The 26,946-nt window shown below is 50.7% G+C and overlaps 2 protein-coding genes across 5 annotated transcripts in view; one reads left to right on the top strand and one right to left on the bottom strand.

Moving 5' to 3' along the window:
* Positions 1-26,946, bottom strand: part of Ap2a2 (adaptor related protein complex 2 subunit alpha 2) — a 74,064-nt gene that overhangs the window by 21,718 nt on the left and 25,400 nt on the right. For 2 of the 3 annotated variants that reach the window (XM_042670393.1, XM_042670392.1), the window contains exons 2-9: positions 26,822-26,890; positions 22,477-22,619; positions 15,576-15,769; positions 12,279-12,408; positions 10,182-10,283; positions 7,550-7,658; positions 2,373-2,523; positions 1,810-1,978 (exon numbers count right to left, since the gene is read on the bottom strand). In XM_042670393.1, the coding sequence (XP_042526327.1) occupies positions 1,810-1,978; positions 2,373-2,523; positions 7,550-7,658; positions 10,182-10,283; positions 12,279-12,408; positions 15,576-15,769; positions 22,477-22,619; positions 26,822-26,890 (1,067 nt within the window). The remainder of the gene's footprint in view (positions 1-1,809; positions 1,979-2,372; positions 2,524-7,549; positions 7,659-10,181; positions 10,284-12,278; positions 12,409-15,575; positions 15,770-22,476; positions 22,620-26,821; positions 26,891-26,946) is intronic. The other variant, XM_042670394.1, reaches the window with a different exon arrangement.
* On the top strand, positions 15,890-17,133 carry LOC122099951 (extensin-like). 2 transcript variants are annotated; one of them, XM_042670395.1, is made up of 2 exons: positions 15,890-16,875; positions 16,939-17,133. In XM_042670395.1, exons 1-2 carry the CDS (start codon positions 16,358-16,360, stop codon positions 17,090-17,092), a joined length of 672 nt encoding a protein of 223 aa, XP_042526329.1. In that variant the 5' UTR covers positions 15,890-16,357; the 3' UTR covers positions 17,093-17,133. The 2 variants fall into 2 exon arrangements, with proteins under 2 accessions (XP_042526329.1, XP_042526330.1); XM_042670396.1 differs by having other exon boundaries at positions 15,893-16,868; positions 16,901-17,133.

Raw genomic sequence — 26,946 nt, 5'->3', positions numbered from 1 at the left:
AGGCCCTGGGTTCAATTCCTCAATACCACATAAGCAAAAAGAAAAAAGCCAGAAGTGGCGCTGTGGCTCAATGGTAGAGCGCTAGCCTTGAGCTGAAGAGCTGAGGGACAGCACCCAGGCCCAGAGTTCAGGCCTCACGATCGGACCCAAAAATAAAAAATAAATAAAAATAAAATTAAAAATCTGAGAAATACCAGGTGCCAGTGGCTCACACCTGTAATCATAACTACTCAGGAGGCTGAGATCTGAGGATCACGGTTCAAAGCCAGCCGGTTCAAAGCCAGACCGGGCAGGAAAGCCTTTAAGACTCTTATCTCCAATAAACCAGCAGAAAACCAGAAGTGGCGCTATGGCTTCAGTGGTAGAGTGCTTGCCCTGGGCTGAAGAACTGCGGGACAGCACCCAGGCCCAGTTCAAGACCCACGACTGACCAAAAAAAAAAAAAAAAAATCTGAGAAGCAGCCAGGTGCTGCTGGCTGGCACCTGTAATCCTATCTACTCTGGAGGCCGAGATCTGAGGACCCTGGTTGGAAGCCAGATGGGACAGCAAACTCATGAGACCCTTATCTCCAATTAACCACTCAAAAGCCAGAAGTGGTGCTGTGGCTCAAAGTGGTAAAGTACTGCTCTTGAGCAAAGGATCTCAGAGACAGCACCCAAGCCCTGAGTTCAAGCCCCAGGACTAACAAAAGAAGAAAAAAAATTGAGAAGCTAGGCACAATAGCTCTACCTGTAATCCTAGATATTTAGACAGCAGAGGCTGAAGTTGCGGTGCAAGGCTAGCCGATGTAAAGAATACTAGAGAGGCTGTCTTAACCAGTGTCTTGGCACAGTACGTATGCCTGTCATCTTAAGCTATGGGGAAAGCACAAATAGGATGTTTGCAGTCCCAATCAGCCCAGGTATAAAGTGAGACCTGTTTAACCCCTCTGTACATCAGCTTTACAATAAAAATAAATTAAAAAAAAAGAAAAGTAGGGCTGAGAAGGTGGCTCAGTGGTAGAGCGCTTGCCTTGCATGCATGAGACCCTGGGTTCGATTCCTCAGCACCACATAAGAAAAAAGAAAGCCGGAAGTGGCGCTGTGGCTTAAGTGGTAGAGCGCCAGCCTTGAGCTGAAGAGCTGAGGGACAGTGCCCAGACCCAGAGTTCAGGTCCCACGACCGGACCCAAAAAAGAAAAAGTAACCAATGCAGAAGAGGTGGTGGAGTCCCTCATGTGGCAGAGTGACTGCCTAGCAAGCACTAGATACTGGAAAAATAAGCCTAGGGGCGTGGTTCAAGAGGTAGAACACCTGCCTAGAAAGCATGAAGCCCTGAGTTCAAACCCATTACTACCAAAAAAAAAAAAAAATTTTTTTTGGATCGGTCGTGGGGCTTGAACTCTGGGCCTGGGCTCTGTCAGCTCTTCAGCTCAAAGCTAACGCTCTACCACTTGAGCCACAGTGCCCCTTCCAAAATAAAAAATTCTTGACAGTCAATTTTGCTTTACAAAGCATGAGGTTTCCCGGAAGTAATAACAAATATTTCATCTTTCTACCCAAAGCAGAACTTTACTGAAGAATGCCACATGAGGCTGTCACATAATGACATGCTCGGCCCCAAGGCCAGGACTGACTGGGGGGGGCAGGGTTGGCTACTGGGGTCTCACTGCAAGAACCAAGCAACACGGCCTCACTCCCAAAGGTAAGTCCACCCTATACTACAGCAGGGGACCAGAGCCGGGCCATCTGCTGAGGGACAGGAAGACCACGGAGCTGGGCCATCTGCCGAGAGACGGGAGGCACCACGCTAATCTAGTGCCTGCACACCTTGAGGGCGTTGATGACAGTCTCGATGTGGGTCTTGACAGCCTCATGGGAGAACTCAGAGCTAGCCAGCGTGCACATGCTCTCCAGGGCCAGGTAGCGCAGGTTGGTCTCCCGGTGCTGAAGAAACTGGCCCAGCTGGTTGCAGGCGCGGACAAGCAGGTTTGGCTCACTACAAGATGAGGGGGACATGGTAAAAAGGGTCACGGTGAGGAGCCACGTGCTGAGGAGGGGGCACCTTGCACCCCTCTGCTGGAGAGGGACACAGCCATGTCCACAGCCCCAGGGGACCGCAAGCCATTTAGAGTGTAGCTCCATTCTAAGCAAAGCCAACAGTTCACCCGAGCCCTGGCTCCCTCTGTGTAGGCAGACAAGAGAAATCACCCAGAAACAAGGAGGCTGGAGGAGGTGCTCTGGATGAGGGTGAGCCAGCAGAGCCGGGGGGGGGGGGGGGGGATGTGGGGGGAACGCTCTGAGGGCAAAGAGGGCTGGAGAAGGGAGAGGAAGAGACCAAGAGCTAGAAAGGAGCAACACCTGAACAGATGCCAGTGGCCCCTGTGGCTCACCTGTCATGGTGGATGATGAGGCTGATGGCCTCAAACAGCACAGCGTTCTTTGCATTCGAGTGCTGGACTTTTTTGGACTTGGGTGGTTCCTGGGCCTTGTTCAGGATGGTTTCCAAGCACTCAGTCAGGCGGCCTCGCACTGCAGGATCTTCTGGGCAAGACAGGATTGTTAGCTGGGCTCCTGGCCCTAAATCTACCCAGCCCTGGCCCCTAGGAAAGAGCCCCCCCCCCCCACCACTAGCTGTACATGTCGTGGGCACTGCAGATACAATCGTGCTCAGCGCCGTACGTGGCTGGGAACACTTGAAGAACCAAGTGAGACAAAAATGAGCAAGCCTCACTGTTCTATGAGTGGAATAAACATCAGAATTAAAAGGTCCAGCAGCTATGGAAGCGACACCTCATTTTAATGCAACTGGCAGAGCACTTCTGCTGAGATTAAGAGATTAGTCATGAGAAAACAAAATCCAACAGATGTGAGCAAGGCATGATTACAAAGCTCAAGGGGAAAGCTTGATAGAGCTCTCCTGCTCTGATGAACAAAAGAAAATACTGTAAACCCCAGGACACATAGAAGAAACCCTCTATACAACACAGTAATCACAAAACTATTTTTAAAAATGAAGAGAAAGAAAAAATATAATTCAATTAAAAGCCACAAAACAAATAAAAGACAAAAGGGCAGTGGCTCATCCCTGTAATCCCAGTCGGGAAACTGAGATCAAATATATATAAATTACTTGATATAGCCGGGCGCTTGTGGCTCACACCTGTAATCCTAGCTACTCAGGAGGCTGAGATCTGAGGATCACAGTTCAAAGCCAGTCCAGGCAGGAAAGTCCGTGAGACTCTTATCTCCAATAAACCACTAGAAAACCAGAAGTGGTGCTGTGGCTCAAGAGGTAGAGCGCTCTCCTTGAGCTCAAGAGGTGAGGGACAGCACCCAGACCCAGAGTTCAAGCCCCACGACTGACCAGTATTTTTAAATCAGCAGTACATTCAGCCTATTACAAAACAGGCCTTTGGCAACAGCGCACCGAGGAGCCCCTGAAAATGGCACTGTGGAAACTGGGATCTGAGTGTCCGGGCATGCGGGAAAGGGCAGAGCTCCCGCCAACCAGTTAGTCAGAAAACGCTGAGGCAGAACTAAAAGCCTCAGACAGGGATGTCGAGGCCAACATTCACTGAGAGGCTAAGGGGAAGGAGGGGCCGCATCTGTGTCCCCAGCCTCAGTGAAGGGCCAGCCTGTCCAAGAACTGCTGGGGCCAGACAGGGGCAAATACCTTTGCCCTTGAAGTGAGTACAACCCCATAGGAACAAGGTTCACTCAGTGTAAACAGGGAATTCAGCACAAGGTACAATGCCTACGTGCATCTGATCATATAAAATAATGTTTATCAAAATGAACTCCAGAAAAGGGAAATGCTGCTGCTTTTGTGTTTTCTTTGTGCCTTGTTTTATTTATCTGTCTTTGGGAGGGTAAGTGGAGGCACAGAACGGAGGGACAAAGGGTGAACAAACAATAATACTAGACACAATGTTGAAAATAACCTACATGACTTGTGGGTGGGGATGGAAGGGAAAAACAGAACAAGGGAAAGGGGTGACACTGTCCAAAAAGAAATGTACTCATTATCTCATTTATGTAACTCTAGCCCCTCTGTGTACATCACTTACAATAATAATTTTAATTTTTTCAAAGGTATTCAGCAGAGAAAGTTACCTGACATTAGCAACAAAAGTCTCCCACACAAATATAAATAGGTTATAATATAAGATTGAGTCAGGCAAAAGGGCTCAGGGGACAAAGACAGAAGGAGACAGAAGGAAACGGAAGGTAGGAGGCCACGTGAGCAAAAGCAAGTAAGACCCTATCTTAAGGTCAGGAAGTAGCTGTGGCTCATGTGGTAGAGTGCTAGCCTTGAGCAAAATCACTCAAGGATAGCACCCAGGCCCCCAGTTCAAGCCTTACCACGGGGGCCGGGGGTGGGGGGAATAGGGGGTACAACACAAGGTAGGCAAGATAATTCCTAATTAAATAATTGAAAGCAAAAAAGGCGAGGGGATAGACTCAAGCCATAGAGCACTTGCCTAGAAAGTAGGAGGCTCTGAATTTAAAAACCAAACATGCCAGGCACCAGTGGCTCACGCCTGTAATCCTAGCTACTCAGGAGGCTGAGATCTGAGGATCACAGTTCAAAGCCCGCCTGGGCAGAAAAGTCCATGAGACTCCGATCTCCAATAAACCACTAGAAAACCAGAAGTGGCGCTGTGGTTCAAAAGGTAGAGCGCTCGCCTTGAGCTGAAGAGTGCAGGGACAGCACCCAGACCCAGAGTTCAAGCCCCAGGACCGACAAAAAATAAAAATGATAAAAATAAATATAAAAAATCCAAACACTATACCCAAAAATTGAGAGGAAGGAGTTTGAACAGAATAATCAGCCAGGCACCAGTGGCTCACACCTGTCATACCAGCTACTCAGGAGGCTGAGATCTGAGGACTGGGTTCAAAGCCAGCCCAGGCAGAAAGGTCCAAGAGATTCTTATCTCCAATTAATCACCAGAAAATCAGAAGTGGCAACTGTGGCTTAAGCAGTAGAGGGCTAGCCTTGAGCTGAAGAGCTCAGGGACAGCACCCAGGCCCAGAGTTCAAGCCCATGACTGACAAAAAAAAAAAAAGCAAAAAAAGGGTATTAAAGTTTGAACTTAGGGTCTTGAGTTTGCTAGGGAGGTATCCCACCATTTAAGCTGTCTCTACTTTTTTATTCCCTCCCTCCCTCCCTCCTTTTTGTTGGTAACAGGTCTTGAACTCAGGGTCTCACACTTTCAGCTGGCTTGTTTGCTCAAAGCTGGCACTCTATACCTTGTTTGGGTGGTTAATTGGAGATAAGAATCTCACAGACTTTCCTGCCCCCGCTGACTTTGAACCATGATCCTCAGATCTCAGCTTCCTGAGTAGCTAGGATTGCCGGCACAAGCCACAATGCCCAGCTTTGCTCTCTTTTTTTTTTTTTTGGGTCCGGTCGTGGGGCCTGAACTCTGGGCCTGGGCACTGTCCCTCAGCTCTTCAGCTCAAGGCTAGCGCCCTACCCTTTGAGCCACAGCGCCACTTCCAGCTTTTTTCTTTTTGCTTATGTGGTGCTGAGGAATCGAACCCAGGGCCTCAGGCATGCAAGGCAAGCGCTCTACCACTGAGCCACCTTCCCAGCCCCTCTCATTATTAATAGTCTCATGTTTTTGCCTGATATAACCTGAACCTTGATCCTCCTATTTACACTTTCTATATAGCTAGAATGACCGGCATGTTCAACCATGCCCAGCTTTTTTATTTGACGAAACCAGATCTCATGGATTTTTTGGCCAGGCTAGCCTTGAACTTCGATCTTCCTAATGTCCACTTCCCAAGTAGCTAGGATTTCAGAGGTAAGCCACTGTGCTCAGCTAACAAAAATTTTAATTCACATTCTTCAAGTGATTCTATATCTAGATTCTTCCCTTAGAAGTCAAATGTATCTTGGATGAAACAGAAACATAAAAATATCAAACTATTAAAACTTTAAAACTCGAATTTTCTAATTTCAAAGTTTTAGTTAAAAAGGCTATCTTCAGCCGGGCGCTGGTGGCTCACGCCTGTAATCCTAGCTACTCAGGAGGCTGAGATCTGAGGATTGCAGTTCAAAGCCAGCCCGGGCAGGAGAGACCGTGAGACTCCTATCTCCAATAAACCACCAGAAAACCAGAAGTGGCGCTGTAGCTCAAGTGGTAGAGCGCTCGCCTTGAGCTGAAGAGCTGAGGGACAGTGCCCAGGCCCAGAGTTCAAGCCCCACGACCGATCAAAAAAAAAAGGCTATCTTCAGAGTTCTAACTTCATGATTTCATGTAACTTTAGTTTCTTATTTCAAATACAGCTACACTAGAGGTAAGTACTTCATCATTTTGGGGCATTTGGGGGAGACACAAGTCTATCCTTTGCATCCTCAGCTAAATTACTTGTACTGTAGTAAGTTTCTCATATAATCATTAAAATACTACATCTGCTAAATTATTTTTTTTTTAACTCTCATCTAGCAGTAGTGACTCAGATACTCAAGGGGCTGAGATCGGGAGACAAGCTCTCAAGACCCTTCTCAACCAATAAAAAGACGGGTGTGGTAGTGCATGCCATCCTCCCAGCCACACAAGGGGCTATGGTCCAGACCAGCCAGGCAAAAAGCCAGACCCTACTTTAAAACTAGAAACAAAAAAGGGGTTAGGGTTGTGACTCAAACAGCAGAACATCTGCCTAGCAAACTCAAGACCCCGAATTCAAACCCTAGTAGAACCAAAAAAAATTTAACTATACAGATCTATACTGTATAAAAGTACAGAAGAAGCTGGGCACCGGTGGCTCACGCCTGTCATCCTGGCTACTCAGGAGGCTGAGATCTGAGGATCATTGTTCAAAGCCAGCCCAGGCAGGAAAGTCTGTGAGACCCCTATCTCCAATTAACTACCAGAAAACCAGAAGTGGCACTGTGGCTCAAGTGGTAGAGTGCTTGCCTTGAGCTGAAGAGCTAAGGGACAGCACAGCACCTAGGCCTAGAGTTCAAGTCCCATGACTGACATACATACATACATAAATAGATGTACAGAGAAGCCAGACACTGTTGGCTATAATCCTAGCTAGTCAGGAGGCTAAGATCTGAAGATCACAGTTCAAAGACTGCCCAGGCAAGAAAGTCCATGAGACACTTATCTCCAATTAACTGTCAAAAAAACAAAAGCCAAAAGTTGAGCTGTGGTTCAAAGTGGTAGAATAACAGTCTTGAGCAAAAACATTCAGTGTCCAGGCCCTAAGTTCAAGCCCCAGGACCAGCACTAAAAAAATAATACAAAGAAAGAAACTCATGACTTAGCAGGACTGTGTTGTGATAACAGCTTCATGAAAACAGGATGTAGGGCAGTATCAATCCAGGGACAAGACATTGTATACTAACGAACTGGAGACTCTGAGCTAAGCTCTTCCAGTGAGCGCTGGTGAGGGACCTCCTGGGAGGGGCCTGGGCACATCTCTAGGAAGAGGGTTTACAGGAACCAGCACCTGGGGAGGGGGGTGGAATTCATGGGAACACCTGGATGAAGGGGAACATTGTCTGGGGGAGGGGAAATGAGAACACCCAGGGGATAGGGAACATTACCTGGGGGTGGGTAACACTGCAACAACCTCAGAAGTTTGACTGACAGCCAGGGAGCAGGGACAAAGTAGTAAGTATAATCCTGAAGATCTGTTGACGCAGATGTCACAATCTGTAAGACAATCCACAGGGTGAGACGACCACTTCCTGCTGGCTCCTTGGGCCATGCCTTCCTGAACACCAGCTGGTGGCTAGAATCAGCTGTATGAGCACTGTTTCCTATCTCCCAGAGAGAGACACTATGGCCACCCTCCTGCGGCCTAACAGTGGACAGTGCTCAGCTGCTGGGCGTCACCACGAACGCCACTCTTCAGCACCCTGCCACAGATGCTCCAGACAACAGCAAACACTCCACCTTTCCTTTGTGGGCTAGGAAACTAGTCAGACACCAGAGAGGGCCTTCTAGTCCTTCAGAGGGGGAGGAAATGCCCAGGACGCCAGCATGCTGGTTATTCCACAACCTACAGCCCCCAGGACGAGACCCAGCGTCCTGGCTCCTGGCTCCACTCAGTGCAGCAGACCCTGAGCCAATATTCTGACAAGTAGCTCATTCTACAAGCACACAGCACACTTCCTGCTCCAAGGGCTCACAGCGCTTTCCCACCCTCACTACAAAGTGCACGTGTGTAACATTGTTTGGCATCCATAAGCCCAGCCCTAGGCCGCAAAACATAGCCTGAACTCAGGTGTGGTCACACCTGTAGGTGGCAGACCTCAACACTGTCTGCCAAAGAAAGGACTTAACAGGACAAATATAGCAAGTAGTCAAACAGCATACAGCCAGACGAAGCAGAAAAACAAGTACACGTTTCAGTGTAACACAATGACAGAGCTAATATAGGCTGTCTTAAAAACATATTATGAAGCTGAAGCCATGGCTTATTTTCCCTGTCTCTACATTAGGAAGGAAGGAAGGGAAAGAAGAAGAAAGGGAGGGAGAGAGGGAGGGAGGGAGAGGGAAGGAAAACATCAGAGAAGACCAATAAAATGAAAAACTAATTCTTCGCAAAGAAATTACATGGTTGAAGGCGGCTCAGTGGTAGAGTGCTTGCCTCACATGCATGAGGCCCTGGGTTCGATTCCTCAGCACCACATAATCAGAAAAGGCCAGAAGTGGCACTATGGCTCAAGTGGTAGAGTGCTAGCCTCAAGCTAAAGAGCTCAGAGATAGTGCCCAGGCCTAGAATTCAAATCCCACAACCAAAAAAAGAAAAAAAAAAAGTACCATGGTTTTGGGACTGGTAATGTGGCTTAGTGGTAGAGTGTTTGCCTAACATGCATGTGGCCCTGCGCCCGATTCCTTCATAGCACATAAACAAAAAACGCCAGCATATGCTGTGGCTCAAGTAGTGGAGTGCTAGCCTTGAGCAAAAGAAGCTCAGAGACAGTGCCCAGGCCCTGAATTCAAGTCCCGGGCCTGTCAAGAAAAAAAAAAAAAGTTGGGACCACGGGCATGATTCAAGTGGCAGAGTACCAGCTGTGAGCAAAAAAGCCAGGGAGCATGTGACTCTAGTTAAAGCCCCCCCCCTACACACACACCAAAATGTATGGTTTTTTGTTTTTTTTTTTCAATTTCATGCTGGGTGCCAATGGGTTCTATCTATGGTCCTAGCTATTCAGGAGGCCAAGATAAGACGATCCTAGTTTGAAGCCAGCCTGGGCAGAAAGTTCCAAGAGAATCTATATCCAATTAACTAGCACAAAGCCAGAACTGGCAACATGGCTCAAGTGGTGGAGTGCTAGCTATGAGCAGAAAAGCCAAGCAGGAGTCTAGGCCCCAGTATCAGCACAAACCAATAAAAAGAAGAGATGCCACGTTCATAAAGGCATGTTCAAGCTGGGCACCAGTTCACACCTGTAAACCTAGCTACTCAAGAAGCTGAGATCCAAGGATCACATTTTGACACCAGCCTGGGCAGTAAAGGCCATAAGACTCATTGCCAATTAACCACCAAAAAAATCAGAAGTGGAGCTACGGCTCAAGTGGTAGAGTATCAGCCTTGAGCACAAAAGCTCAGAGACAGCGCCCAATCCCTGAGGTCAAACCCCAAAACTAGCACACAAAAACAAAAACAAAAAGGCAAGGTGACTCAAGACCCAGCAGGACCGTAAGGCGCCAAGGCTGCTCGGCAGGACATCACGGCTCTGGGCCGAGCTCCAGAAGCCAGGAGGCCAGTGTGGGTGGGAGCGGGACGCAGTGCCTCATCTGGGAGGGGGGTGCCCCACAGGTCCAGTGTGGTCCCAGGATAGAAGATGCCACTGGAAAGCAGACACCTCACAGGCAGACAGCGTGCCAGCTGTGGCCAGCCTGAGGGAGCCCTCAGAAGAGCAGGAACCTCAGAGGGAAGATGTGCACATCTGACCACATCAGCTGACGCTCTCACGGGCTCGGTGAGGACAGTGGAACAGCGAGGCTCAGCGGCACACACCTGTACCGATAAGCTCTCGGGTGGCTGACCCCCCACCTGCCCACAGAGTGGAAGAGGAGGCTACTCAACGGAAGTTTAAAGAAACCTAAGGACTGGCCATGACAGTTTCCACTCCTGAATTTACCAAGTGGTCACATAGCCTACATCCTAAAAAAGTAAACTAATAGACAAGCCCCACCCTGCCGGCCATCCCTGCCAGTACTCACTCTGCTCAACCTGGAGACAGCCAGGGAAACGGAGGTCTTAAACTCCTCAGGATTCTTCTGGGCCAGTGTGGTGATGAGGCTGGTGGCTGCGGTCACCACTCCCTTAAAAACAGACAGCAGGAGGCAGTGTGAGTCCAGCCAGGGTACTGGAGCTCCAAGGCTGCCCGACAGCACACACCGGCGGGGAAGGGGAAGCCCAGGCCGTACACAGCTACAGATGGAGCAGGAGGCCTGCCCCCGGCCAGCCTCTGCGACCACCTGCTGGGACCAGCTCTGACTTGTCATTCTGTCCACTATGGAGGTGCTCCTGTCACAGCCCTGCCTCCTCTCACCCGGAGCCCAGAAGCACTGAAGTGTGAACGCGTGCCCATGCCAGATGGGACAGCTTCCCTGCAGGGTCCTCCCAGACCACTGGGGTCAAGTAAGAGCAGCTCACACCCCAAGGAAGCACAGTGGTCTCGCAGGAGGCGTGAAGGTCGCCATCCCAGGACAGCCAACCATTGTTCCCAGTAACTGCTCTTGAACTACTTTGGTTAAGAAAAGAAATTCACTACATCAATTCTTAGGTGAGCATGTTGACACACACCTGTAATCCCCATACTCAGGAAACTAGGGCAGGAAGACTGCAAATTCAAGACCAGCTACAGCTACATGAGGAAAATACTGTCTCTAAATAAATAAGGCCAGGTGCCGGTGGCTCACGCCTGTCATCCAAGCTAGTCAGGAGGCTGAGATCTGAGGATCACGGTTCAAAGCCAGCCCGGGCAGAAAAGTCCGTGAGACTCTTATCTCCAATAAACCACTAGAAAACCAGAAGTGGCTCAAGAGCACTGGCCTTGAGCTGAAGAGCGCAGGGACAGCGTCCAAGCCCAGAGTTCAAGCCCCACAACCGACCAAAAAAAAAAAAAAAGAAAGAAAGAAAACCCACAAGCAAACTACCTGCCAGGCACCAGTGGCTCACACCTATAATCCTAGCTACCAGCCTGGCAGAATAGACAAACCTGACAAACTCACTGCCAATAACCAGCAAAAAGGCGGAGTTAGAGATGAGGTTCAAAGCGGAGAGTGCCGGTTGTAAGCAAAAAAGCATCGTTCTGGTCCCCAGTGCACATACATACTCTGTCTGTCTCCCTCTGTCCCTCTCTCTCTCTCCCCTGACTCCCCTCTCTCCATGTAGCTGTGGCCCCAGAATCACAGGATCCGTTGAGAGGGTCCTTCGGGCACCTTAGGCCAGGCCCTGCCACTCAGAAAAACACTGTGCTGTGGCCATGCACCTGTGAGGCCGATGCCACGCGCCAGAGCTGCAGGACCGCAGTCCTCCACAGAAAGTGCTGTGGGCAGTCCTCACAGCTCTGCCTCACTGCACACTTCGGTGAGGCCTGAGCCTGAGATCCCCTAGGACCCACTGAGGCCCTCTGAAGACCCAGCATGGTTTCAGAGGCTAGACTCGGCTCAAGTCCACCTGGCAACGGCCTCCAGCAGTGAGTCTCCCCCGCCCCCGGCACCCAGCCTGCAGAGGCTACTCTCCCCCACCTAGCACTCGGCTCCCATCTGAGGGGCCCTGGCTGGTGGGCCTCTCCCACACCGCAGGCGCAGGGCTGTGGTGGGGCAGGCCCGGAGGCCGCACTCCACAGCACAGCACCCACCACACCCCACGTGCTTCCCTCGGAGCTCACATGCAATCACATGTACTTCTAGCATCTGGAGATTTCTCCTGGGGAATAAGGCAGTAACAAACTAACACTCTCCCCTGCCAGTGGGCCAGACCCACTGACATGTCTGCTCAGGACAAGCCGTAAGGTGCACTGTCCACCGCCCGCTGCCACCAGCCTGGTCAGCCTCGCCCTGTGACAGCGGGCGCAGACCTCCTGTCCCTTCTATAAAGCAGGATGCCAGCCCTAACAGGAGGGGCGTTGGCAGGAAGCCCAGCGCCCCACATCAGCAGCTGGCTGAGGAACTGGGATCGTCCACACAGATGGTGTCCCTGGGGTGGTCTGGGCCGGTGCCCAGCCACACGGGGGGGGGGGGGGTCACACCAGCACCATCACAGCTGCCCCTCGCAGTCACACCGGGCCCTTCTTCAGCAACAGGACTCACCAAATGCTGGTCGTTGAGGAGGTGCACCACTCGCGAAGTCCAGTCCCCCATTGGCACAAGGTCAGGTGATGTCCGGTAGAGGCGCAGCAGGCACAAGGCCGCGCTCTGCTTCACGCTGTCCATGGTGTCCCTAGAAGACAGAGGTGAGCAGTCACTGCGGCTTGCATGCCGAGCCCCGCACGGTAGAGCCCCCCTCTCTGGGAGAGCATGCCAGGATCACCACAAAGGCTGGACATCAATGTGCTACTGTACAGGTCTCACTGAAGGACACAGTTCAGGTGGCCCAGCAGCCCTGCAGGCTCACCTCAAATAGCATCAACTTTCACACCTTTCCTGGCCGTGCAGGCTCTGCATGTTAGACCCATCGCGTTTTTGGCTATGGGTCTGACACACACATTCTCACACCAGGAACATGCCAGGGGCCTCCACCCACAAATCCAGGAGGCCCTTCTCACCTCCAGAATGCCATCGCGCTTCCACGCCCCCACACCTCACCCTGCCCTCCAGGCTGAGGAAGCAGGGCCGGAAGGGGTTGGGGGCAGACTCACACACAGACAGCATCTGCCCACTCCTGATATCCAAGATGGAGGAAGGGTTTTAACTTGTACCTAACAGCTGAACTGAGACAAGTGGGAGTGGGAATAGATTTTTGTTTTGTTTTGCTTTGTTATGGAAATACTAAGAACAAAACCCAAGACTTGGCCAGGCACTGGTGGCTCACGCCTATAATCCCAGCTACACAGGAGGCTGAGATCTGAGGATCGCAGTTCAAAGCCAGCCCAGGCAGGAAAGACCATGAGACTCTTATCTCCAATAAAACCACCAGAAAACCGGAAGTGGCGCTGTAGCGTAGCTCAAGTGGCACAGTGCTAGTCTTGAGCTGAAGAGCTGAGGGACAGCACCCAAGCCCAGAGCTCAAGCCCCACAACACATAATAAAAAAAAAAACAAAAAACAAGACTTTGCTAAGTGCTAGATTTCTAGCCCTTGGGGTATGAGTGGTTTGTTTGTTGCAGTGGAGGAGTCTTGGGGTCTGAACTTAGGGCCTTGTATTTGCTAGGTAGGTGTTCTACCAATTGGGCCATGCCTCCAACCCTTTTTGATCCTTATTATTTATTTTTCAAATGGGATTTCATGTTTTTGTTTTTGTTTTTTGTCAGTCCTGGGGCTTGAACTCTGGGCCTGGGCGCTGTCCCTCAGCTCTTCAGCTCAAGGCGAGTGCTCTACCACTTGAGCCACAGCACCACTTCCAGTTTTCTGGTGTTTACTGAAGAGTCTCACGGACTTTCCTGCCCAGGCTGGCTTTGAACCGCGATCCTCAGATCTCAGCCTCCTGAGCAGCTAGGATGATGACAGGCGTGAGCCACTGAAGCCCGCTCCCGTCTTTTTTTATTTATGAACAGCTGGGATACAGATGTGCTCCGCCACGCCCAGCTGTTGGTTGATATAGGATTACATGACATTTTTTGCCCAAGGCCCTGTTTAAGTCATGGCCTCATTATATATAGCCCAAGCTGGCTACAAACTCACAATCCTCTGCCTCCACTCCCAAAAGCTGGGATCCTAAGTGTGTACCACCACACCCGCTCTCATCAGAAAGCTTAAAGAAAAAGCAGTTTGCACAAATGTGTCACTTCTGTGACACAGGCTAGGGCTTGGCCTCAGCCTGTCAGGCCCAGTATGAGACGGCCCTGCTTCCTTCCCCCACTGCCCCTTCCAGTCCCACGGCTGGAGAGCCCAGGCCAACATCGAGCCTCAGGAAGCACACTGCCGCCTCTCTCCTCTCCTCTCTTGTCTCCCTCCAGGGTAACCCAAAGGCCAGAAGCACAATGGCTGCAGGTCTGAGGAGACACTAGGCCAGGCAAGGGTCAGCTGGCTTCTGATCGGCCCAGTGTGGAGAGCAAGGGGGCCCCTCCCTCTCCCCCCCTAGCCAGGAGGCTGCAAGCCCACCAGGAAGACCCTGTAGAGGCTGTCAGAATACACCTGGGAGATTGAGCCCCTGTCCTCACAGTACTTCAGGTAAGGACTGCTGTTCCACAGAGAGGGAAGAAGAGAGATGGAGCTCCTTCCCATTTACTTCTTGGTTACTGATATTTATTCCTAAACAAGCAAAACCAATAGGAAAAACTCTCCATTCTCTTCCATGATTTTCCCAAAGAAAAGGTACTTGTGTGTGTGTGCATTTGCATGTGTACATGCATTTGTGTGTATGCGTGTGGTGCTGGGGAAGGAACCAGGGCTTCATGCGTGCTGGGCAAGTGCTCTGCCACTAACTGCATCTCCAGCTCAAAAACGTTTTATATACAAACACCCAGGAAAAGCAGCAGGCCCGTGCCCCTCCTGGCTCCCTTCTAGCCTGAGGACCCTCTGCTGAGCAGGCACCTCACTGTGGGCACCGCAGCCCCGGTCTCCAGGTCCCCTTGGGGCAACGTGACCTGGAGGAGAAGGCTGGCACACACTGCACCTTCTCCCCAGCCTTGGCCACGAGTGAGAGAGCTGCATCCCTCGTGGCCTTGGCACCTGCCCAGTTCCTGAGCCATCCTGCGCCCCTCTGAATCCTGCTGGAGGCATAGCCAAGCGTATCAAAGGGTCAGATGTCCAACTCAACAAAACACCCTGAGCAGGCAGGGAAGCAAGCTAGGGCTATTTCAAACACTTCCATAGCCAGCCACAGCCCCACTCAGCTGCTCTCCAAATGAAGGGACAGGTGATGCAAATCCTCAGGGTCTGGGGCTTGGCCTTCTCTCCAAGGCTTATGGGAAAGGCAGGACAGAGCTTAACCACACTGAAAAGCAACTACGCTTCTTCCTTTGGTGCCATACAGGCCCTCCTGGGTCTGGTGTGGCTGGTGAGAGTCAGGGTTTTCTTCTCTTCCTTAAATCTCAGTGGTCAGCCAGACACTGTAGTTCACATCTGTAATCTCAGCTACTTAGGAGGATCATGAATCAAGGCTAGTCCAGGCAAAAAATGAGCAAGATCCCATCTGAACAGAAAAGCTGGTCGTGATGACATGTGCCTGTAATTCCAGCCACATGGTAACTCCGAAAGTAGAAGGATCTCAGCCTGAGGCAAGCCTCAGACAAAAACCTGGATGCTACTGAAAAATAACTAGAGCAAAAAGCGTTGGGAATGTGGCGAGTCAGAGAGTCAGAGAGGAAAATCCTAACTGGGAACGTGAACTCCTCTACCACTGCACATCCTGTTGCATAAAACAGACAAGCGAGATGGGGCCTGAGTCGGCCATTACACAACTGACTCGTCGACCCAGAGCACACTGTCCGCAGCACCAGATACGTACCCCGCTACCAGGGTCTTGGGGATCTCTCCAGCGAACGCCTCAGCCATCTCCCTGCTGCCCACGCTGGCGATGCAGTGCAGGGCCAGTCCCATGAAGGTTGGGTTGCGGCTGGCCAGGTCGTTTTTGATGGCGTTGTTTATTAAGCGGATCAACTCACTGTTAGAATTCACCAACACGGAGATGAACAGGTAGCCCTGTGTTCCAAGAAGGCAGGAGACAAAGAGCTTATCACAACTGACTGGGACATAACACACGATGCACAGACAAGCAAACCTTTGAAAACCTCTGTCACCATCCCCACAGAGCAAGTGAGACCTCCATCACCATCCCCACAGTACACAGAGACCTCCATCACCATCCCCACAGAACATGGTGAGACCTCCATCACCATCCCCACAGAGCAAGTGAGACCTCCATCACCATCCCCACAGAACACAGAGACCTCCATCACCATCCCCACAGAGCAGGTGAGACCTCCATCACCATCCCCACAGAACACAGAGACCTCCATCACCATCCCCACAGAGCAGGTGAGACCTCCATCACCATCCCCACAGAGCAGGTGAGACCTCCATCACCATCCCCACAGAACACAGAGACCTCCATCACCATCCCCACAGAACATGGTGAGACCTCCATCACCATCCCCACAGAGCAGGTGAGACCTCCATCACCATCCCCACAGTACACAGAGACCTCCATCACCATCCCCACAGAGCAGGTGAGACCTCCATCACCATCCCCACAGTACACAGAGACCTCCATCACCATCCCCACAGAACATGGTGAGACCTCCATCACCATCCCCACAGAACATGGTGAGACCTCCATCACCATCCCCACAGAACATGGTGAGACCTCCATCACCATCCCCACAGAACATGGTGAGACCTCCATCACCATCCCCACAGAGCACAGAGACCTCCATCACCATCCCCACAGAGCAGGTGAGACCTCCATCACCATCCCCACAGAACACAGAGACCTCCATCACCATCCCCACAGAGCAGGTGAGACCTCCATCACCATCCCCACAGAACACAGAGACCTCCATCACCATCCCCACAGTACACAGAGACCTCCATCACCATCCCCACAGAGCAGGTGAGACCTCCATCACCATCCCCACAGAGCAGGTGAGACCTCCATCACCATCCCCACAGTACACAGAGACCTCCATCACCATCCCCACAGAACAGGTGAGACCTCCATCACCATCCCCACAGTACACAGAGACCTCCATCACCATCCCCACAGTACACAGAGACCTCCATCACCATCCCCACAGAGCAGGTGAGACCTCCATCACCATCCCCACAGAACAGGTGAGACCTCCATCACCATCCCCACAGTACACAGAGACCTCCATCACCATCCCCACAGTACACAGAGACCTCCATCACCATCCCCACAGAGCAGGTGAGACCTCCATCACCATCCCCACAGAACACAGAGACCTCCATCACTATCCCCACAGTACACAGAGACCTCCATCACCATCCCCACAGAGCAGGTGAGACCTCCATCACCATCCCCACAGAGCAAGTGAGACCTCCATCACCATCCCCACAGAGCAGGTGAGACCTCCATCACCATCCCCACAGTACACAGAGACCTCCATCACCATCCCCACAGAGCAGGTGAGACCTCCATCACCATCCCCACAGAACACAGAGACCTCCATCACCATCCCCACAGTACACAGAGACCTCCATCACCATCCCCACAGAACATGGTGAGACCTCCATCACCATCCCCACAGAGCAGGTGAGACCTCCATCACCATCCCCACAGAGCAGGTGAGACCTCCATCACCATCCCCACAGTACACAGAGACCTCCATCACCATCCCCACAGAACACAGAGACCTCCATCACCATCCCCACAGTACACAGAGACCTCCATCACCATCCCCACAGAGCAGGTGAGACCTCCATCACCATCCCCACAGTACACAGAGACCTCCATCACCATCCCCACAGAGCAGGTGAGACCTCCATCACCATCCCCACAGAACACAGAGACCTCCATCACCATCCCCACAGTACACAGAGACCTCCATCACCATCCCCACAGAGCAGGTGAGACCTCCATCACCATCCCCACAGAGCAGGTGAGACCTCCATCACCATCCCCACAGTACACAGAGACCTCCATCACCATCCCCACAGAACATGGTGAGACCTCCATCACCATCCCCACAGAGCAGGTGAGACCTCCATCACCATCCCCACAGAGCAGGTGAGACCTCCATCACCATCCCCACAGTACACAGAGACCTCCATCACCATCCCCACAGAGCAGGTGAGACCTCCATCACCATCCCCACAGTACACAGAGACCTCCATCACCATCCCCACAGAACATGGTGAGACCTCCATCACCATCCCCACAGAGCAGGTGAGACCTCCATCACCATCCCCACAGAACATGGTGAGACCTCCATCACCATCCCCACAGAGCAGGTGAGACCTCCATCACCATCCCCACAGAGCAGGTGAGACCTCCATCACCATCCCCACAGTACACAGAGACCTCCATCACCATCCCCACAGAACATGGTGAGACCTCCATCACCATCCCCACAGAGCAGGTGAGACCTCCATCACCATCCCCACAGTACACAGAGACCTCCATCACTGTCCCCACAGAACAGGTGAGACTTGTCCCAAAAGCTCACTCTTCACTCTCAGGAGCACACAAGCTACATGGCTGCTACATGGTTGCTACCACCCTGCCCTGCCTCAGCATTCCTTCTAGGGTATAGTCCAATCCTCATGCATCTGAGTGTCTGGAGGCCACACATCTTTAAATCAGGGAGAAAGGGGCCATGGCCCAGAGGACCAACCTTGGCAGCACTCATTAATAAACAGACTATTCAGAAACTCAGCTGACCACCATCCACTGCTCGCTCTCAACCTGTGTCCCAGTCACACCTCTACCTAACCAAATCCCAGCCCAATGTCACCATTCTGTCACCTCCTCCTCTTCACACACAACCACAAGAGTCACTCACACCTTTCCTTCACGGGACACAGCAATCTTCTCAAGATATCTCTGACCACACACTTCCCAATTAAATCACAGCCCATTTCCATGGCTCCCAAGGTAAAGGTCCTAGGGAGCCCCCCACCCCCACCCCGCTCCCCTCAGCCTCAGCTGCCTCCCAGTGTGTACACCAAGCCCCGCTCCTCCACTGCCCCTTCTCCACACACCTGCACCCCTCCTTCACAGAGCCAATATAGGGCCCTGGCCTCGGCAGCACTGTGTGTGTGTGTGTGTGTGTGTGTGTGTGTGTGTGTGTTCGGCAGCACTGTGTGTGTGTGTGTGTGTGTGTGTGTTCGGCAGCACTGTGTGTGTGTGTGTGTGTGTGTGTGTGTGTGTTCGGCAGCACTGTGTGTGTGTGTGTGTGTGTGTGTGTGTGTTGTGTGGTTGTCTGTGTCTGTCTGTCCTGAAGCTTAAACCAATACAGAACCCTTGCATCGGCCACACTGTGTGTGTGTGTGTGTGTGTGTGTGTGTGTTGTGTGGTTGTCTGTGTCTGTGTGTCTATCTGTCCTGAAGCTTAAACCAATACAGAACCCTTGCATCGGCCACACTGTGTGTGTGTGTGTGTGTGTGTGTGTGTGTGTGTGTGTGTGTGTTGTGTGGTTGTCTGTGTCTGTGTGTCTATCTGTCCTGAAGCTTAAACCAATACAGAACCCTTGCATCGGCCACACTATGTGTGTGTCTGTGTGTTTGTGTTTATGTGTTTGTATGTATGTCTGTCTGTCTGTCTGTCCCAGAGCTTAAACTCAGGGCCTGGGTACTGTCCCTGAGGGGTTGTTTTGCTCAGAGCTACCACTCGATCCCCAGCTCCACTTCCAGCTTTTTGATGGTTAATTGGCGGTAAGAGTCTCATGGACCTTCCTGCCTGGGCTGACTTTAAACCAGGATGCAGATCTCAGCCTCCTGAGAAGCTAGATTTACAGACATGAGCCATCAGAGGCCGGCCACAACTGGGCTTTTTTGTGTGTGATTGAACTCAGGGCCTGGGTGCTATCCCTGAGCTCTTCTTGCTCAGGGCTAGTACTTGAGCCACAGCTCTACTTTTAACTTTTTTAGGTGATTAATTGGAGATAACGGTCTCACAGACTTTCCCACTCGGGTAGCCTTCAAATCAGGATGCTCAGATCTCAGCCTCCTGAGTAGCTAGGATGACAGACGTGAGCCACCAGCGCCCGGCCACCATTGGCTGCTGCTGGTTTTTACTGGACTATCTGGTTCCCGTCACCTCACTGGGCAGCAGCAAGCCTACATCTGCTCTTAGTCACTGTTCTCCAGGGTCTTCCAGCACACTGCTTAGTACAGGACAGACACTAAACTCATTTTTTTATTTTTGTCCTTCCTTGTTTCCTTCCCTTCCCATCTTTCCTTTTCTTCCTTTCTTTAATGCGGTACTAGGAAATGAACCCAGGACTTCTTGTTTGCTAAACAAGTGCTCTACCACTTACCACTTGAACCATAAATATCGGGGGCACGTTTGAATCATGGTTCACACTTGCATAGTATTTTTTAAATATTCTCATTAACTTTGTGAAGGCTGGGCTAGAACTCACAATCCTACTGCCTCTGGCTTCCATGTAGCTGGGATTACAGGCATGTGCCACATCCCCTGGCTCACTCCACATTTTTTGAGGGGTAGGGGGTGGTCGTGGGGTTTGAACTCTGAGCCTGGGTGACGTCCCTAAGCTCTTCAGCTCAAGCACTCTACCACTTGAGCCACCACGTCGCTTCCAGTTTTCTGGTGGTTAATTGGAGATTAACAGTCTCATGGGGGCTGGGAATGTGGCTTAGTGGCAGAGTGCTTACCTAGCATGCATGAAGCCCTGGGTTCAATTCCTTAGTTCCACATAAACAGAAAAGGCCAGAATTGGTGCTGTGGCTCAAGTGGTAGAGTGCTAGCCATGAACAAAAGAAGTTCAGAGTCAGTGCCCAGGTCCTAGTTGAAGCCCCAGGACAGAAAAGAAAAGAAAAGAAAAGGGAGGGGGAGGGGGAGGGGGGGAGGGGGAGGGGGAAAGAGAGAGGAAGAGAGAAGGAAGGGAAGGGAAGGGAAGGGAAGGGAAGGGAAGGGAAGGGAAGGGAAGGGAAGGGAAGGGAAGGGAAGGGAAGGGAAGGGAAGGGAAGGGAAGGGAAGGGAAGGGAAGGGAAGGGAAGGGAAGGGAAGGGAAGGGAAGGGAGGAGAAAGAGAGAAAGAAAGAGAGGGGGAAAGAAGGGAAGGAGGGGGAGAGAAAGTCTGTCTCATGGACTTTCCTGCCTGGGCTGGCTTTGAACTGTGATCCTCAGATCTCAGCCTCCAGAGTACTAGGATTATAGGGTTGAGCCACTGGCACCTGGTCCATAAATTTTTATTAAGAAAAGATCTGGGGCTGGGAAGGTGGCTCAGTGGTAGAGTGCTTGCCTTGCATGCCTGAGGCCCTGGGTTTGATTCCTCAGCACCACATAAGCAAAAAGAAAAAAGCCGGAAGTGGCGCTGTGGTTCAAGTGGTAGACTGCTAGCCTTGAGCTGAAGAGCTGAGGGACAGCGCCCAGGCCCAGAGTTCAGGCCCCACGACCGGACCCAAAAAAAAGAAAAAGAAAAAGTAAAGATCTGGGTGTGCTCAGGGCACTGGTCCAGGACCCCACGACGCTCATGTACCTGTCTACCATGGTAGACATCCTCAGGGCACTGAGACTACCAAACGCCACAGGTGCTCGAATGCCTGTCTGCCCCAGTGCAGTGTGTATGGGAGGACTGTCCCCTCTGCGTTCCACCTCCTGGCCCCGTCAGTGCCGTACGTCCTTCAGACACAGAGCCACAGGGCAAACCTACCTGCCACTGCTGTCATTAACAAGACTGGGAACGGAGAGGCTGAAGATGGCCATGTGGGCAGCGACAGGCACAAAGGAAGGGTCAGAGTGTGCACCAAAGACAAAAGGGGTCGAAGGAGAAGGTGCATGCCTGTATTCTAGCCATCAGAATGGCAGGGCAGGGGGTGACAGTTCTAGTCCAGTCTGCTGAGGGTAAAACTTAGTCTCAAAAACAAATAACAATAGCTGGGTGCCAGTGGCTTACTCCGGGCCTCATAGCTACTCAGGAGGCTAAGATCTGAGGATCGTGGTTCAAAGCCAGCCCAGGCAGGAAAAGTCTGGGAGACTCTTATCTCCAATAAACCACTAGAAAACCAGAAGCAGTGATGTGGCTCAAATAGTAGAGCACTCGCCTTGAGCTGAGGGACAGCGCCCAGGCGGGGGGAGGGAATAGGAAAGAATGGGGGAACAGATGACACTGTGCAAAAGGAAATGTACTTACTACCTGACATATGTAAATATAACCTGGCTGTGTATCACCCAACAACAATAAAGCAAATTAAAATTAAAAAAAAAAAAAGCTGCGGACATGGCTCAAAAGGTAGTATATTTACTTAGCATGCACACATGGCCCAAAAGATAGTATACTTACCTAGCATGCACAAGGCCCCATGTTAAATCCCCAATACTGGGGGGAAAAGCAACAGTGGAAGAAAGGGCACCCCCTCAGAACTCCACGCAAACAAAGACCCTCCTTAGAGCTGATTTAAGACAAACCTCCAGGGGCTGGGAAGGTGGCTCAGTGGTAGAGCGCTTGCCTTGCATGCATGAAGCCCTGGGTTCGATTCCTCAGCACCACATAAGCAAAAAGAAAAAAGCCGGAAGTGGCGCTGTGGCTCAAGTGGTAGAGCGCTAGCCTTGAGCTGAAGAGCTGAGGGACAGCGCCCAGGCCCAAAAAAAAGGACAGACCTCCACTGTCCCAGCCAACGAGGCTGGTGCCAGCATGGAACAGGAGGGAGGAGAGTCTGAGAGCAGTCCACTAGGCACACAGCCCTCCCTGTGACCATACTCACAATCTGCTTTTCCGTGTATCTGTTTGAACTCAGCAGGTTCACAGCCTCCATGTGTCCAAAGTCAATGTCGTGACCAAGGAGAAAGATGAAGAGCAACTTGCACACGTACTTTTTTTTACTATAGCCATCCAGAGCTTTGTCACCTATACAAAAGGTGAAGAAAGGGTTAATCCCAGGTGGTCAGGGTAGGTAAGGCAGAGAAATGAGCCATAACCAACAGCAAGCAACAGCAAGGCATGAGGGGCCTCCCATGGGGCCTGGGCCTGGGCCAGAGCTAGATTGGAGTAGAACAAGAAAAGCGCTTCTCACTACGTGGTATACACCAGAATCCAGAAATATACCGTTTCACTCTTCACTTCTTTATTTTTTATTTATTTTTTTTGGGTCCGGTCGTGAGGCCTGAACTCTGGGCCTGGGCGCTGTCTCTCAGCTCTTCAGCTCAAGGCGAGCGCTCTACCACTTGAGCCACAGCACCACTTCCGGCTTTTTTTCTTTTTGCTTATATGGTGCTAAGGAATCGAACCTAGGGCCTCAGGCATACAAGGCAAGCGCTCTACCACTGAGCCATCTTCCCAGCCCCTCACTCTTCACTTCTTTAGACCCAAGACCAGGACTCAAACTTGGCACTTGATACTATTACTCACTGGCTGTCACTCTACCAACCAAGCCATGCTTCCAACCCCAGGGTTGGTTAGCTTTTTTTTTTTGAGGCTTGACTCTTGACAGTGGAACCAGAGCATCTGACATCAAGAACTCTGCCCCCCAGTTCAACCCAGCAGCAAACCCCAGCGGGGTCTGCAGGGCTTCCCTCGAGTGCTACAATCCTAAAGTCACAGGAGCCAGAGAAGCTGGAAGCCTCACCTTGACCCATCAAGTTAATCTTATTTAAGATCAGTAATTTAGGCAGGCGTACACACTCCAAATTATCTTTTACCTCAGAACACTTTGATGACAAATCACCAAGTCATAAAAACCACACACACACCAACACCCTAGGACTTGTATCTTTACTGTAATTGCAACATGACTGAACATCTCCCTCAAGGTTACCACAAAGAAGCTCCAAACAGTAATCAGCAGAATACAAAACCCCACGAGTCAGCAAGAGCCACTCGGGGCTGCCTGGGAGGCGCAGGAGCCCTCCTGAGCCCACCGAGCTGTATTCTGGGGTGGGAGGGCGACCTGTGACATCCCACCCTTCACAATGATGGGAGCAGCAGGCCTCCCAATCACACGGCTTTCCAGAACATCCCAGGGCCTGGCTTTAAAGTATCAAGACCTGCCGGGCGCTGGTGGCTCACACCTGTCATCCTAGCTACTCAGGAGGCTGAGATCTGAGGATCTCAGTTCAAAGCCAGCCCAGGCAGGAAAGTCCATGAAACTCTATCTCCAATAAACCACCAGAAAACCGGAAGTCGCGCTGTGGCTCAAGAGGTAGAGCACTAGCCTTGAGCTGAAAAGCTGAGGGACAGCGCCCAGGCCCAGAATTCAAGGCCCACGACCCACAAAAATAAATAAATAAATAAAGTATCAAGACTTAAGGGCTGGGAAGGGGGCTCAGCGGCAGAGTGCTAGCATGCATGAAGCCCTGGGTTCAATGCCTCAGCACCACGTACACAGAAAAGGCCAGAAGTAGTGCTGTGCCTCAAGTGGTCAAGCGCTCGCAAAAGCAGCTCAGGGACAGTGCCCAGGCCCTGAGTTCAAGTGCCAGGACAGACAATAAATACACACATACACACACACATACATATGTAAATAAATAAAATATCAAGCCAGTGCCGGTGGCTCATGCCTGTAATCCTAGCTACTCAGGAGACTGAGATCTGAGGATCGCGGTTCAAAGCCAGCCCAGGCAGGAAAGACCATGAGACTCCTATCTCCAATAAGCCACCAGAAAACCGGTGGTGCTGTAGCTCAAGTGGTAGAGCGCTCACCTTGAGCTGAAGAGCTGAGGGACAGCGCCCAGACCCAAAGGTCAAGCCCACAACTGACAAAAAAATAAAATAAAATAAAATGAAATGAAATAAAATATCAAGACTTAACACTACCCCTAGGGTTCAACAGGTGCTATGCCAACTAGTAACAACTCAACTCCACTTTCTGCAACAGCTGCTCATACAAGATATTCACTCGAGGGGCTGGGAAAGTGGCTCAGTGGTAGAGCGCTTGCCTTGCAAGCCAGAGGCCCTGGGTTTGATTCCTCAGCACCACATAAGGAAAAAAAAAAAAGCCGGAGGTGGCGCTGTGGCTCAAGTGGTAGAGTGCTAGCCTTGAGCTGAAGAGCTGAGGGGCAGCGCCCAGGCCCAGAGTTCAGGCCTCACGACCAGACCCCCCCCCCAAAGATATTCACTCGAAAGTGCAGTAGTAGAGCTCACTGGACACTAATGAACGTGACCTACACAACTTGTGGGTGGAGATGGGAGGGAGGGACTGGGACAGAGTAAAGGAATGGAAGACACTGTATGAAAGGAAATGTACTCATTACTTGACTTATGCCATTGTGATCCCTCTGTACATCACCTTTATAATTACAAATAATAATTTAAATAAATAAAACTTATAAACAAGTTTAAAAAATTCATTCAAGCCCCCCAAAAAGCACCCATTTTGGAAGACTCTAGGAGTCCGCAGGGCAGACTGGTGCAGACCCCACACCTGCTCAGGGTCCAATGCCAGACCCTCTTGGACTCATGGTTTCTGGCCAATTGCAGGTACTCTCTGGGCTAAAGTATACCCAGGAGCTTGAGCCAGGTCCCAAACCTGCAAAAATACACCAAAATCTGAAGAGCATAAAGGAGTGATTGGGCTTTCCCAAACGTGCTGAAGACTAGAAACTAAACCCGTGCTGTACAATTCTTCAAAGTGAGCATGCTCAGGGAAGAGGCGGCCACCAGGAGAAGGTAGGACTGGCAGAGCCGGAAACACCTGACATCCCTGGAAGTGCTGTAATTCCTTCCTAACACTTCAAACATCTAATGGCCTCAGGCAGGGCATTCCAAATATTTAACATCCACCTACCTCTGCAAGCTGCTGAGCAGCTTGGTTCCAATCCAAGGGAAGACCAAGACCTATGCCAGGACATACACAGGGACATGCATGTGCGTGTGTGTGTACACATAAACCATAAACATATTGTCTAAAGCATGGTGCACACAAGGGAGGTTTACAATAGTTTAACTCACTGAACAACTCATAGCTTAACAAAATAAAGCTGAAACGTGAGGTCATCAGGAGTGGGGAAGGTCCAGAGGAGGGCGCAGACAAGAGAAAGGGTGGGTGAACATAGTTAAATGTTCAGTGTACATATGTGAAAATGGAACTAAGTAACTTGAGAGAATGGGTAGGGTTGGGAGAGACAGGGAGGGAGGGATGGGGAGACATTGTTCAAGAAATACTGTACTCATAAATTAATATTTTGAATTAAAATCCCTCTGTACAACTACTTTAAGATAATAATAATAGGACTGGGAATGTGGCTCAGTGGTAGAGCCCTTGCCTAGCATGCATGAAGCCCTGGGTTTGACTCCTCAATATTATATAAATAGAAAAAGCCAGAAGTGGCACTGTGGCTCAAGTGGTAGAGTGCTAGCCTTGCGCAAAAGAAGCTCAGGGACAGTGCCCAGGCCCTGAGTTCAAGGCCCAGAACAGGTACCAAAAAAAAAAAAAATATGTGTGTGTGTGTACATATATATATATGTATATGTACACACACATATAATATACATATATGTAATATACATAATATAAATGGAAGGTGACAAGAAAGCCATTAAAGAAAGCAGAAAGAAAAAAATTAACAGACTCTCCAAATAGGGAAAAGATTTCCCTGTCACCCCATGAGGAAAAATCCCAAAGAAAAGAAGTTCTTGTGTGTGCAAGTCCTGGGCCCTGCGCTTTTGTGCTCAAGCCTAGTGCTCCACTCCAGGCTTTTTATGGTTAATTGGAGAAAAGAGTCTCATATACTTTCCTGCCCAGGCTAGCTTTGAACCACCATCCTCAGAACTCAGCCTCCTAGGTGGCTAGGATTACAGGTATGAGCCACATGCACCCATCTCCAAAGGGGGGAAAATTAAGCGGAGGAAAAAGCAACAACAACAAACAAACAGGACCTATGCCAGGAGACACACCATCCAAACTTGGCATGAGCTATACCCACAACCCAGGAATGCCAGTGGACTGACTCTTCACAGGCTTTAATTACTGACAGCCATGATAGTAACTGTACTGAGAACTCGATTTGGTGGGGAGGTGGCAGCGGCGGGGTGGGAGGAAGATGGGATCAAAAGATCCGATCCTTCCTGCAAAATTAAAAACAGGACCCACCATGGGAAACCCAAACACTTACCCTTAAATTTTGACCTAATATTTGCCAGTTCTTTGTTTATCCTCTTTATTTCTGCTTCTTTACTTTTGCCTGAAAAAGAGAGAAAAAACCAAAAATGTTATTTAACTGACTCCAAAAAGCACCTG

Source organism: Dipodomys spectabilis, unplaced genomic scaffold (assembly GCF_019054845.1).
Source record: "Dipodomys spectabilis isolate Male_0828 unplaced genomic scaffold, ASM1905484v1 ptg000548l, whole genome shotgun sequence".
Lineage (NCBI taxonomy): Eukaryota > Metazoa > Chordata > Mammalia > Rodentia > Heteromyidae > Dipodomys > Dipodomys spectabilis.
Note: the sequence above shows the minus strand (reverse complement) of the source record. Positions and strands in the feature narration are given on the sequence as shown.

Excerpts from the sequence above, each read along its gene's own strand:
- LOC122099951 (XM_042670395.1), top strand. The coding sequence starts at position 16,358 with ATGGTGAGACCTCCATCACCATCCCCACAGAACATGGTGAGACCTCCA. Across the intron at positions 16,876-16,938 it reads CCCCACAGAGCAGGTGAGAC|CTCCATCACCATCCCCACAG; the intron begins CTCCATCACCAT and ends GTACACAGAGAC.